We start from the raw sequence: 13,817 nt of genomic DNA on the forward strand, positions 1-13,817 counted from the left end.
GTTTGGAAGCTCATCTCCAGGTGGAGTACTAACCGCTTTTGCTTCTGTTAAGAATACATAGAACTAGCAAAATCGTCTTTTCTCTGGGAGCATTTTTCTGTGTAAACATGCTTTTTGACTTTCTCTTGAATTTGTACATGAAGAAAAGCATTCTGAACATGTTTCCCTTCCTAGAAATATTTTGAAATGTATATATTCTAACATGTTTTTTGGAGAACATATTTGTCACAGCTTTAGTGACAAAGGCTAGCATATAAGGTTAATTTGAATTTCATAGATTTGTTTTTCCAACAGTCCTTCATGTTTTCCTGTAAATGCCTTGCAAGTAGGAAATAGTGATAGTATTTTTCTCTGTGACCCAAACTGTAATAGTGAAAAAGAAACAGAGGAATGTGCTCATTTTTTTTCCATCTCCGTCTGAGTCTTAATTACAGTGGATAAAGAGTCAGCATAATAATTTGGGCAGTATAGCTTAGTAGTTAACAATTTGGAATTTTTACCTGCTTTTTTAGGCAGCTATATTCCCAGTGCCTAAAAAATGCCTGTCACACAGAAGATGCTCAGTAAATATTTGTTGAATATGTATGATTTAAAGTCAGACAGATGTTTAATTGTTAGCGCTGCCATTTACTTCCCCGGGGTGAACTTGGACAGTTCAGCCCCATTTTCCTCATCTCCTAGTTGAAGACCCACCATACAAGACAACTGTGAGTATTCAGAGAGAGGACACATGTCAATGTCTGACAGAGTGCTCAGGACAGAGTGACAACTCAGCACATGTTGGTGGTGGTGGTGGTTGTCATTACTGTATTAGTTTATAATAATAAGAGGTCATGATCAATCTTTCTCCCAAGTCTGATAAGGGCAGTATGCATCAATGCTGCACAAGTATGTTACATTAAGAAAGTATCTCCCAATTCTGAAGGTTGGGAAGCAGTTGCTAACAAATAGAAGTTCTAGAAATTCTTTTTCTCTAGAGCTGTGCAAAATTAGAGTACTTGTGCGTATACTTACTTGTTTCTGTCCAAAGGCACTGAAGTAAATTGTGGTGACCCCTGAAGGTCACCTGGTTTTATGATCCTATGAATTGATTCAATATACAACGTGACCAGGGACTTGAGGTCAGATTTAGAAATGCATTTCAGCACGCTTGCCAGTAAGTGTCAAGATAATAAAGCAATCTGCTTTTCTACTTTCATATTTCATTTTCTACCCAATGAGAAAATTCTTCTAAAAGTAGAGCATGTTTATATTTGTTTTGCTTTGCTAAAAGTTTAAATTGCTGATTGACCTAATTATTGACTCAATGAAGTACAAACCCACACAGCTGTTCTCTAACCTTCATTCTGTCCAAACCGAAAGAGTAATAAATGGATACTGAAGTAAGGAAACCTCTCCTTGTGCCATTCAGTACAACTTTATAAAAGCATGGCCTAGCAAGCATTTCTCAGGTTCCGTCCGCGTCAGACATGCGATTCCAGAGAGTACGCAGTTACCTTTTCTCGAACCGACTCCCCAGGAACCAGCTGAGGCTCCAAGGTAATGAACAGGGTGATGTAGGAGCCTTCACTCAGGCTTCGGACAGCGTCAAAACCCCGCTCAATAATCACACTTCGCTCCTTACTGTAGCCCAGAAGAACTGGGGGAATATTGATTTTAAATGTCCCATCAATCTGTGAAGAAAATACAATTCTGTAAACATCCTGGTGATTTTCCAACAGAAGTTCAAAGGTAAGTGTCAACTCCTCATCATCTGATGAATTCAGTAAAAACTGCTCAGACTGTATTCAGGGCCCACCCCGTCTCTCCAGGCTTGTCTCCTTAAGCTGTCACAGCAAGGGCTCTCTCTTTCCCTGCCTTCTTTGCTTGGTTCAGCAGAACATGTGCTAGTTATGCAAGTTGATTCCAATACTAGGTTGCCTGTGTTCAAATCCTGGATTAAACTCGAAGTGACTCAGCTTGCGCATTTGTAAAAAGGAGATAATAATAGTATCTACTTTGTAGGGTAATTATGTATGCTGAATGGATTAATAGATGTAAAACACTAAGAAAAATGCCTGTCCTGTGATAAGTGCTCAATAAGTGTTAGCTGGCAGCCAGTCCCCTTTTCTGGGATGCCTCAGCTTCCCATCTCCACCTTTTAGAATTTTAATCATTTTTTCAAGGCTCAGGTCAGATGTTATCTCCTTCGTGATTTGTTTTATCTCCACCAGCCTTACATACAACTTGCTTCTTTCATTTATTGCATTGACACATTCTGCCAGACTTCACTGTTGTGTGCATATTTATCATGTTCTTTTAGATAATTGTTCTTTGCAAATAGAATCTGTATTGTGCTCTTTTTTTGTATCACCTGTCTCCAGTATATCGCAGTGTTTTGTATACACAGGAGGTGCTCAATAAATGTAGGCTGAACGAATTACAAGCCTCTTACATAAAATGACCTAAATTATGTAGAGGTTCAAAAAGGCAGAAGTTTTTACTCCTTTGTAGTCAAAGCAACAGTAAGTTTATGGAAGACTGTCTAGTACTACAAAACTACTCAGGGCTGGACTTTGAAATTCACAGATTTTCAAAGAATCCAATCTTTATTTCAGTGAATATGCCCTCTAGAGAGGAATGAAGGAAGCTCTTATTTATTTTCCTCTTTACATTGGTGGAGTTCCCCCAAAGCCTTTACCCAGGCAGATGAGAGGGTACAAGGAGAAGAAGAGTATAAATACAGCGCCGTATAAAGTACAGCTGGAATAACTGGGCACATCTGGTCTGTAGAATAGATAGATGAGCCAGGAGGGAATGGACACTGTCTCCAAATAGTTGAAGTGTAAGAATTCAAGACAGAGTCTCTCACCCTGGGCACTGTTGATGTTTGGGGCCGGAGAACTCTTTGTTATGGAGGGCTGTCCTGTGCATTGTAGGGTGTTTGCAGCATTCCTGCTTCAATACATTAGATACCAGTTGCACCCCTACTAGTTGCAACAACCAAAAAATGTCTCCAGATATTGTCAAATGTCCCCTGTCGGTTCATTTAAGAGCGTGAGCTTTGGAATCAGACAAAACTTTTAAAATGACAAATGTGATAAAATCATTCTCAAAAGCAATATTGAGACGTATAAACTCAGAAGTTGAATAGGTCTCTCTACTTTTACCAATCTCCTTCTTCAAGGATAAGCCAATGTAAAATGTTGGAAGTTGGTAAAAGTTGAATCCCAGATCTGCTGTAAACTTTGGGATTTGAGTAGTTACTTTCCTTTCTAGGCTTCCGTTTTTTCATCTATAAAATGGGGATAATAATGTCTATTGAGCTGTTGTGAGGTTTAATTAAGGTGACATATAAACTAGCTAGAAATGGTATATATCAATACTATGCACCTGATAAATATAGTTATTCCTATTATTATTACCAAATTAGGAGTCTCCTTGTTTTGTGTAGCTCCAAACCAGGACCTATGAATGGGGGTCCCAGGGAGGAATTTAGCTTATGGCACAGATTAAAGAAGAAATTTATGACAGAGATATTGGAAAGAGAGCAAGCTACCTTATGAGGTAGTGAGGTCCCTACTTCTAGAGAGTATGGGTATTACTAGGATATAGTAAAGGAGATTCATTTATCAAGAAGGAGTTTGGAGTAATTACTTCTGAGTACCCTTCCAAATGTGATGTCAAATAACATGGGCAGTTTGATTTGCAAAATGATGTGCTCTTTAAAATTTTTTTCATTTCAAATCTATTCGAAGTGGGAAATGTAAAATTTTTGGCATGCATATAGCTGCAGCATCACCTGTAGACAGTCCCTTTGGTCTAGGGAGGATTGCAATTCCAAATGATTCTTGAAATTCCAACCAATCCAAGCCTCTCACACTTGAGTTTTGTTCTTGGCCGTGCTTGAGACTGTGACCCAGGCGGCATTTGCTCTATGTGGTCATCACATGTGGATTTAAACTGTTTCCTCTGTAGCTGTGTGAGATTAACACAGTCTTTGGCTCAAAGCCTCCTGTTGCTATGGATTTAATACTGGGATATTAAAGCCATTTCAGAATCTTTAACTGTCTCAGATTAGCGCTACTATGCCATTCAAGAATTGTTAACCTAATGGATCCCTTTAAGCAAAACTGTTAAACTCTGAAGAATAGTATTTTAGTTGAGCAAGTCGCTACCAACCATTTTTCATTTTTGAAATACTGAGGACTCTGGGAACATTAAAGCATTTGATTAAAATGGGCCATCAACTGGCCTGGTTGTTTTCTTCACGTTATTTTCAGGCATCTATCCACTCCACTTTTGTCATTTTTGACAAGTTTCTACTTTGTCCTACCTTCTTCACTTTCATTTAAAAGTTAAAAAATTCTCAGATTGGCAAAGTTGTACATTAACTACTAACTGTAAGGAAGATAGATGTTTTAATAAGTCATGCAAATATGACAGAAGATCAATGGCTTTATATAGTGATTTTTATCTTTCCAATAGTGGCCTTGCACTTAGGTTCTCTCAGTGTTAAGGGTATACTTCCACAAAAAAACCTTTAACAGGAAAAATGGATAGAGCAGTTCCCTATTCCTGTGAAATTCTTACTTTCGATGCTTACCCTTGCCTGGAAATATATCGTGCTAAATGGAATTTTCACACATCCCAACCAGTGTCTCTCAATACGGGTGTGGATTCCACTTCCTCTTTCACGGTCGTCCTAAAGGAGGGGTGGGAAGTAATAATTGTTTAACAACTCCGGATAGGAAGTAGGAAAGCAGCAGGATTTTAGCTGAAAGCACGGTAGGTTTAGGTTAAGCAGATCTAAGTCACATTCTGGTTAAGACACTTAATAACTCTGTGACCCTAGGAAAGTCATTGAACTTCTCCGAACCTCAGTTTCTTCATCAATAAATTGGGGATTTAACAATCTACTTTGTAGGGGTATTTTAAAATTAAGACAATGTATAAAAAGCTCCTAGTACAATTCCTGGATCATAGCAGACAGTCAAGTTGAAAATAAAAAAGCTGGTTCTCTTCCTCCCTTCTTTCTTTCCCCATTTATACAGGTCAGGTTTCAAACATTCCAAATTTTGGGATTGATGGGGCTCAGGGCAGGCTGCCCCCAAATATGCCAAAGTGGCATATGGATTACTTTGAATTCAAGTTACTTGAAAAGCAGCTGGTGCAAGAACACTCTGACCCTCCTTTGTCTGCAGAAAGCAGGAAATAAATCTCCTGTGTGAAAGGTGCCCTCCCTGCACCTGGGGGGAGAGAGAGACATCCTTATCACCAGAGACAGGGAATCCAGGGCTGAGGAGGCTGTACAAACAAACCTTGTTATTTCTTTACTAATTTACCCAAAACCAAACATCTATGTCTTGTCAATTCTTCACAAATTTATTGTTTCTTTGTCTAAAAGGTGTAAAAGCTGTCTGTTTTGGTCACTTCCTAGATCGTGTATCTATGAGACCTTTGTACATACAAAATTAAAAGTTGTTTATTTTTCCCCTGTTAATCTGTCTTGTGTCAATTTAATTATTAGACCAGCCAAAAGAACACACAGGCGTAAGGGGAAATTTTCTCCTCCCTGACAGGACTGACACGATGGGTAGAGGATAGGAAAATGAATACAGACATCTTTCTCAAAAACGTGAACTTACCTCTAAGACATCATATAGAACTTCATCAAAAATGTTGATGAACACGTCATCTTTCACTGACTGCAAACTGGTGGTGCTGTAATCCCCATTGGGGGCCCTGCAAATGGGCACCCATGATCAGGGAGCATGAAAAGAGCAAAAGAGAAATAATGAGTACTCAAATGTCCAAACTGGAAAAATACCTGAATATGAGCATAGATAGGAGGACTAATGGCAGTTGTCTCATTTAAAGGATTTCTCTAGCACAGAGACCCTGTAACGTAGTACCTATACTCAAATGGCAAGGCAATAGACTGCAGGCTCCGTGCAGAGAGACAAACCCTTTTGCTGGCTTGTCCTGGTGAGCCTCACATCATCTCCCAACCATGGTGAGCTTTGCAAGGAGCCAGCTGGCCAGGGCTGAGCTGGCTCAGCAGACGGGCTACAGACAAGGTCTCCAGCTGATATTGGTGCTGGTATGTGGACTTCCTAAGCAGCTGGGCTCTGGAAGGTGCTTCTCTGTCAGACCATTCCCTGGTCATAAACCTCCTATTGTTACGTGGCTGGTTGGATGGTCCCTGCTTCCCACTCACTTTATCCACAGATAAGTAAAGCAAGGGAGGGGTGAGGTTCATCTCCTATAACACCACCTGCTCTGAGTCCAGCCAGACCTGGCCCAAGCAGGCCTCTCCATGGCATGGCTCGAGACCAGGCTACTGCATCTATTTTGCTGAGCATTTGCCTTTAACTTTTCTCATTCTTTTTGCTTGTACTATGTATAAGAGTGGTATCTGTTTCTCCCTTCTGACGTAACTAGTTCTAACCCTTGCTCAGTCTCTAATTTACTATTTGGCATTAAGCAAGTCACCTTCCATCTTTAGGTTTTAGTTTATTTTCTATAAAAGTAGAGCACTAGACTAGATAATTTCTGGGTTGCTTCAAGATCTGAAATAATGAGTCTTTTAAATATGTAAAATCATTTCATCAAAAATTTTAAATGCCTATGTATTTCTGACGAGGGAGAAAGCTTAATTTATGGGAACTAGGGAGCTTCAAAATTACTTAAAGCTTCCAGAGTTGGGGAGATGGGGAAGAAAAGAAAAGCAGTGTAGGGGCTGTGGGACTGAGGGACTGGGAAGCTTGGGCTGTAAGAAGCCAGAGCCTGGAGAGGAGTGGGGTGTCCCAACAATGAACCCAAGTTTCAGAAGTTAGATATTTTCCCATTTTATTCTTGATTGGAGTCACTTGTAGAATGAGGAAAATATGCTTACCTAAATGGAAGTTCGAGTTCTTCATTCCAGCTGGGGTTTGGACCTTCAGCTGTAGTTGTATGGCAAATTGTTCGCTGAAATGAAACTTCTACAAAAGGACGTACTAAAACCTTAAAATCAAGAGCAAAGAGTCTGTAACAGTTAGTAGAATTATTTCGATCCTAACAGAGGTAAAATATGTTTCTAAATAGTGTGTTTCCAAAGAAAACTAGGCAGAAAACAGACTATGAACTTTCTAGGCAATTCTTAAAAATAGAAGGGGCAAGATTCTAAGTGGAGATCCAGCACTGGGGTATTTCACCTGGCCGAGGGGGTAGTCAGCACTGTGGGTTGGGCTTTGTGTGGCTGGGGAAGCAACATGCTTTTCGCTGAAAGTCCTTGAAGATCTCGATGGCTGCTGGAATTTGCTAGGAGAGAAAATGTATGAAAGAAATAAATGACATGCAAAGTCGAATTATATACTTTGCAGACGGTTTCTCCAAAGCTGTATGGTGTTGGTGGCTATGGTGACAGACATACTCTCTAAGCTTGTTGATGCTTCAGAAGTCTTTTTGCATGCTCTGGTCCTCCTCAGTCACCTAGTGATTACGAGAGCCTTCCCAACTTTCATCCATAGGCCTGCATGTCTGGCTGGAAGAGAGGAAAGGGACCTCTTCTCTCTGCTCTCTCATGGGTGCCTTTCCCCCCGTAACTGAGAAGCTCAATCCCTCTCAGGCAGCAGAATCCCGAGCTTCCTAACCAGCCTGCCCTGCCTCCATCCAATTCTGGTCCTTTCCCACTGTATTTTCTTTGAACATGCGCTCTCCAGTAAGCATGAGCTACGTATCCCAGGTAAGACATCTCTCTCTGGGCTTGCCAAGCATCCATGGGAAAGGTGGTCAGGGATTCCTAGCTTGAGTTAGGATCTATGAGTCTTGCCCTCTTTCCCTTTTGAGCTGCCATTCTTAAGGGAAGAAATGAAGGTCATGTCCAGAGATCCTCTCCCAGATACCTTCCCCCTCATCCCAACAACCCACTTGCATATTTGTTTTTCGGTTTTTTAAAATAAATTTCTTTCTTTTATTTATTTATTTTTGGCTGCATTGGGTCTTTGTTGCTGAGTGTGGGCTTTCTCTAGTTGCGGGGCGCGGGGGCTACTCTTTGTTGCGGTACACGGGCTTCTCATTGCAGTGGCCTCTCTTGTTGCAGAGCACGGGCTCTGGGCGCGCAGGCTTCAGCAGTTGTGGCTCGCGGGCTTAGGTGCTCTGCGGCATGTGGAATCTTCCAGGACCAGGGCTCGAACCCGTGTCCCCTGCATTGGCAGGCGGATTCTTAACCACTGTGCCACCAGGGAAGCCCCTGCCTATTTGTTTTGAATTTTATGGTTTGCCAAGTATTTCACATTCATTTGCTTAGCAAAGGACAAATTGTCTTTTTCCACCAGACTGTTTTACCTTTTCACAGAAAGGGTTTCAGACAAACTATCAGGCAATGAAAGTAGAACATTTAACACAACAGCTGCCAGAGAAAACCTTTTCCTGTTTGGAACACTGTCAATTACATCATTACACAAACACTTGTTAAGTACCTACTATATTTTAGGCCCCGTGTTAGACACTGGGGCTGCAAAGGCAAATAAGATAAACTTCGGCTCAAACTAGATAAACAAATAATCACAATATAGTGGGATATATGTTAGATTAGAGGGGTGGGCATGGGCCATAAGAGTGCAGAGAAGGAGTTGAAAAATCCTATTTAGTTTAGTTGCAAGGGTAGAAGGTTAAGATTTGCGTGGGTTTAGTGCAAGAGTTGATATTTGAACTGACTTGATGAATTTACACTGAAATGTATAACATATAGGATCAGCTATGCTTCCCTGTAATTATTTGAATGAATTGGTTTAACTCTTAAAGAACTTCATGGAAACCAAAAATAAGAGAAACACCTATATATCTTTTTTTAAAAAAACAGCTTTTCACCCCACAGTTAAGCTTTAATGCAATCAAGATGAATGTTGGGCTGTGGCTTAAGGAAGCAATGCTATGGCACAGATTCAAGAACTTAAATGGACATTTACATATAACAAAACACTGAGAATAGCTGGTGATGATCAGATGTTCTGTAATGGGTGGAAGAGATAGTCAGCAGAAAAATAAAGTAGGGTAAAATAATAGGGGGTGGATAATTTAAAGGGAAGACCCTAGGGGCAAAAGATGCCAGAGGCTAGCGGGGTGTGCTTCTGTGATCAGAGAGCTGGATGACCTTGGGCAAGCCACTTATGCTCCCTTCATTTCCATTTTCCCTTCTGTAAAATGGAGACAGTAATAGTAGTGAGAAGCTAAGTGAAATAATATAAATGAAAGTGCCTAACATGGCGCCTAGAACACGGTGAATGCACACTAAATTATAGTTTCCCTCACTACACTGACAAGGGCACCAGCAAAGAGAAGTAATTCTTGGTCCTTCCATCTCTGTTCTCTAAGGGGATAAGAAACTTTGGCTCACCTTACCTATGGGGAGGGGTTCCCCATTGCCCCGATGTAATGAAATACAGTAGACATAATTCACTTCTCTGAGCAGATAAAAGAGAAGTCACAGTTTTGTGCTCAAACACGTGTTTCAGAATCTAGAATATACACCTTTTGGGTATCTGCCCAGCTCTCACCCACTTCTCTGAGAAGTGTCCCCCATCTTCAGGACAGGTCCTTGTGACCTGCCTCTCTGACTGTAGGTGACTAGACATGGATCAACACCTGACCCAAGTTAGGACCTTCAGATTCACTCCTGGGAAGCTGACACCTGGTGGGTGGTACCCTGACAGGATGGACCACTTCCATCACACAGAGAAGAATGAAGCAAACCCACAGAGGGAAGCAAGCAAGAGAGACAATGGGGCCTCTGAAGAAGCCATTTTAATCTTTACTGTCTACCATGTAGTTTGGCTGTACCTCTTGTTCTTGAGTTCTATGAGATATTCCCAATAAATCCCCTCTTTACCCTAAACTGACTGATTTGGTTCTGTTACTTGCAACCAATAGGACCCTGACTTCATCAAGAACCCTCTTCCTCCCCCCCCATCCCTGCCCTCGTTCCCCACAGAGTAACAACTATGTTAAAAACGAGAGTGAACATGCTCTAAAGAGGTTGGATCCTGCACATTCCATCCCAGGGCTGTTCGGCGGGCTCCCACCTTGTCGTTGGCTTCCTCACTGGAATGTCATAAGCCCGGATAATGTTCACCAGCAGCTTTATGTCTCCATCGGACAGGTTTTGGGCTGTCACCTTCTTCCGACCTTTTCTCCTTGGCCTCAGTGGTCGTTTTTGTTCTGCCAGCTTGAAAAGGCTCAGGCCCAAAATGCTAATGATTACAGAACAAGATTAGGATGCTAGGGGAAAAGAAAGATCTGGAAAGTCTTGAGACAACTTCCCAAACGCTGCCCCAAGGTCCCTCACAAGCCCCTGAAAAACTCCTTGTCTTTTCAAGAAGTTCTCCCAAGATGGGGGAGAGCCCACTGTGTAGATTATTAACATTCATTTTAGCTGCTGCCAATCAGGATGAAACTCATGTTCTGGTCCCTCCCTGTACTTCCTGCTGGCTCTCTGCCTTGCTTATCCACCAGCCCCTCAAACGTGGCCTGTGCTCTCCTACTGTCCGCTTTCCCTCATGCCAGTCCTGCACGCTGAATGCCTCCTTCCACCTTCCTCCTCATCCACCCACTTGGTTGCAGTTTTACCACTTTTCAGGGCCACTATTTTCCCTTCCCCAGAGGCCCAGCCGCATCAGCCCGAAGGGGGGCTCCCTCTCCTGGGCCCCTGGAGCACTCATTAGCCTGCTGCATTCACATGGCAGCTGATGTTCACAGCCTTCTCAGGCCCTTCCAGGGATACCTCACTCTCTGGAGTTAGGCAAAACTAGGTGTGAATCCTGCTCACCTTGGGCAAATTATTTCACCTCTTGAAGTCTCTGTTTCATCATCTGCAAAATGGAAATGCCTACCTCTTGGGGTTGTTGAGAGGATTTTGTGAGGAGGTGTGTACAGAGCACACTGGCACTGGTCTAGCATCAGATGCCCTAACGTAGTGACTGTTGGGGCAACGGCAATGATTATGATGCCAGTGATTGTGTTGGAGAAAGGAGGGGATGGAGACAGGAGGAAGGGAGGGGGAGGCGGGGCAGGGGGACCCCCCTCTCACATCTCTCTACCTCTCACTGAGGTGACCTCCGTTAACACTTCCTGGAAGATGAAAGCGACGCGGTGAATCATGGGGGAGAACGGGCCATGGAGAAAATAACTTAATTCTGCCCCAGAGTCTAAACAGAAACACAACTGTGACTTAGTATCAGGAAGCTGACGTTAATGACTATGCCCAAGAACCACAGAACAAAGCCAGCGGCGCAGAGCTGGCCTCGGGCCGGCAACCCTCGCGCTGCTCTGCTTCCCTGTGAGTATCAGCGCTGCCCAGGCGGCCTGCTGGACCGGAGCCCTCTTTCCAAGACACACATGCCAGCCGGGGAGATGACGGCTCCAACGGGCTTCCGGGGGCTGTTGTTCCCAGTTGCTTCCCAAGGTCTTCCGTCCCACAGAGCACAGAGGAGTCACCATTTACCAGCACTTCTCTGGTTCAAGCGGAGTGCTAGGTGCCTTACGTATAATATTTCTAATCCTTACGAGTGTATTTATCCCATTTTTCATATGAAGAAACTGGAGGCTCCAAGAGGTGACAGAATTTGCTAAATAGGAGGAGAGGGAGCTGGGGTTCAAGATCAGATCACCCTGACTACACAGCCCAGCTGCTGCTTCTTTTAATATTTACATATATTTATTCATTCACTCATTTAAGACAAGAATAAGCCCATTACATGTTAACATGGTATAAAATTATGAAAAATAACTATCCTTTCCAAAACAAAGAGTATCAGGAGAGTGACACTGTTTTACATTTTTGCAAGTCTCTTTTTTTGATTTATTGTACCTTTTAATTTATTTTTTATTTTAATTGAGATATAATTGATATATAACACTGTATACGTTTAAAGTGTACAATGTCTTGGTTTGATACATTTATATATGGCAATATGTTACCACTGTAGCATTAACCAACACCTCTATCTATCACTTCACATAACTATTATTTCTTTTTTTGTGGTGAGAACTATTAAGATCTAGTCTCTTAGTAACTCTGAAGTTTATAATCAGTATTGCTGACTATAATCACTATGCTGTGCATTAGATCTCCAGGACTGATTTATCTTCTGGTTACAGGTTTGTACCCTTAAACATCTCCCCAGTTTCTTCCGCCCCCAACCCCTAGTGACCAACATTCTAGTCTCTGTTTTTATTAGTTTGGCTTTTTTTAGATTCCACGTATAAGTGAGAATCATATAGTATTTGTCTTTCTCTGCCTGACTCATCTCATTTAACATAATGCCCTCAAGGTCCATCCATGTTGTTACAAATTACAGCTCATCTTCTTAATCCCTCTGCCAGGACAGCCACCTAACCCAAACTTGGGGACCTTGGAGAGAAACCTTTGCTGGGGGTCGTGACATGGCACAACCCTTCTTTTCTCAATACTTTCTCCCTCTCAGAGAGGTGCCTCCTATCGTGAGACTTTGCTGCCCCCCTAACAGTCAGCTTGAGAGCACCTTGGTGGCTGGGACCATTATATACAGAAACATTTTAATTTAAAGCCAAGAACAAACCAGAATTAAAAGAAGGAAGAACATACCCTGAGCCTTCAGAACTTAATGCAGAAAGTAAAGCAGAAAAAAGAAAAAGAAAGAAAAGAAATGGAAAAACAGCATGAAAAATCATCATCTATTCTAAAGTATAATTTTCATGACTGAAAAAAAAAAAAAAAACATTCAATGACTGGACTCTGGGCCTGGAATAAAGAGAGAGGGTTTGCATGAATTTATGTGGGCACAGCCTCCCTTCTGTACGAGGATGGAGGCAAAGCCAAATAAGGGGCTGCCATGGATTGCACAGTTTTTTGTCTCCTTGCCAACTTGATGGTGGAGAGGAAGTACATGCATAGCAAATGACCTTTTCAGGAGACCAAGAGATTTAATCACAGGGAGGGTCATGAGGTTAATAGACTGTGCAAGCCCACCAGTATAGAAAGTTCTCTTTCATCTTTCATGCATCCACCTCGAGTTGAGACCATTTGAGGATTATTCTAAATGATAGGGAGACAATCAAGCAAATAAACACAGTCAATTCCCAACTTCTATGTAAATATCCATTTTTCCCTGCTGCCCTTGCCCCTCACCAAACACATGGCAGCTCTGTGTCTCCCAGCTGTGGTGCTGGAACCAGACCTCTCCATGCCACCCAGAATCTCAGTGGGCAAGTTCTCGGCCACCCCCACTGCCCTGTGATGGGAGAATAAAGGAGACCCCGGCATAGGGAGGTGAGCAAAGCAGGAGGATGATCTGTTGGAGGGGATGCTGTCAAAACTTCATGTGACTGGAATGAGAAGATAGCCAAGGCTGGTGAGGTTCACTTGGAGGTGGTGGGAGGTGAGATGGGGTCCACTGGATGTGATGGAGAGGATCTCGTGTGACTTGTTCTAACAGAAACGCCCCAACTAGTGTAACATTAGGTGTTAATCAGGCTTTACCAGTTTCCAGTATTATTAGGGGCCCAAATGCACACTATACACTGATAAAAATCTTATATTTACATGAAATTTTTAATACAATACAAATAGTTTTAAAAGAAATAACAAAAAGGTCTCTCTCTTTTTTTTTTTTTTTACCTGATATTGGGAACTTCTTCTTCTACTACCAAATCCGAAAGAAGAAAATGGTGTTTTGCAATTAGAAAACGATTTATCACTGATTCTCTAACCTGAGGAAAGAAATATGTTTTATTTAAAATGTTCTTGTTCTATGAACGCACACTTCACTGCTCTAATGTCACCTCAGTGCAGCTTTCCAGACCCCCTTTACTTTTCT

General features: G+C 42.1%; 2 protein-coding genes across 6 annotated transcripts in view; both read right to left on the bottom strand.

Annotated features, from left to right (window-relative positions):
- The window catches only part of BST1 (bone marrow stromal cell antigen 1), a 249,487-nt gene that overhangs the window by 166,807 nt on the left and 68,863 nt on the right, over positions 1–13,817 (bottom strand).
- The window catches only part of CC2D2A (coiled-coil and C2 domain containing 2A), a 183,485-nt gene that overhangs the window by 24,231 nt on the left and 145,437 nt on the right, over positions 1–13,817 (bottom strand). For all 5 annotated transcript variants that reach the window (XM_082389471.1, XM_082389468.1, XM_082389467.1 and 2 more), the window contains 7 exons: positions 13,619–13,710; positions 10,047–10,214; positions 7,179–7,284; positions 6,878–6,987; positions 5,628–5,724; positions 4,586–4,684; positions 1,497–1,673 (listed from right to left, as the gene is read on the bottom strand). In XM_082389471.1, the coding sequence (XP_082245597.1) occupies positions 1,497–1,673; positions 4,586–4,684; positions 5,628–5,724; positions 6,878–6,987; positions 7,179–7,284; positions 10,047–10,214; positions 13,619–13,710 (849 nt within the window). The remainder of the gene's footprint in view (positions 1–1,496; positions 1,674–4,585; positions 4,685–5,627; positions 5,725–6,877; positions 6,988–7,178; positions 7,285–10,046; positions 10,215–13,618; positions 13,711–13,817) is intronic.

Source organism: Balaenoptera borealis (genome assembly GCF_965194805.1).
Source record: "Balaenoptera borealis genome assembly, chromosome: 4".
NCBI lineage: Eukaryota > Metazoa > Chordata > Mammalia > Artiodactyla > Balaenopteridae > Balaenoptera > Balaenoptera borealis.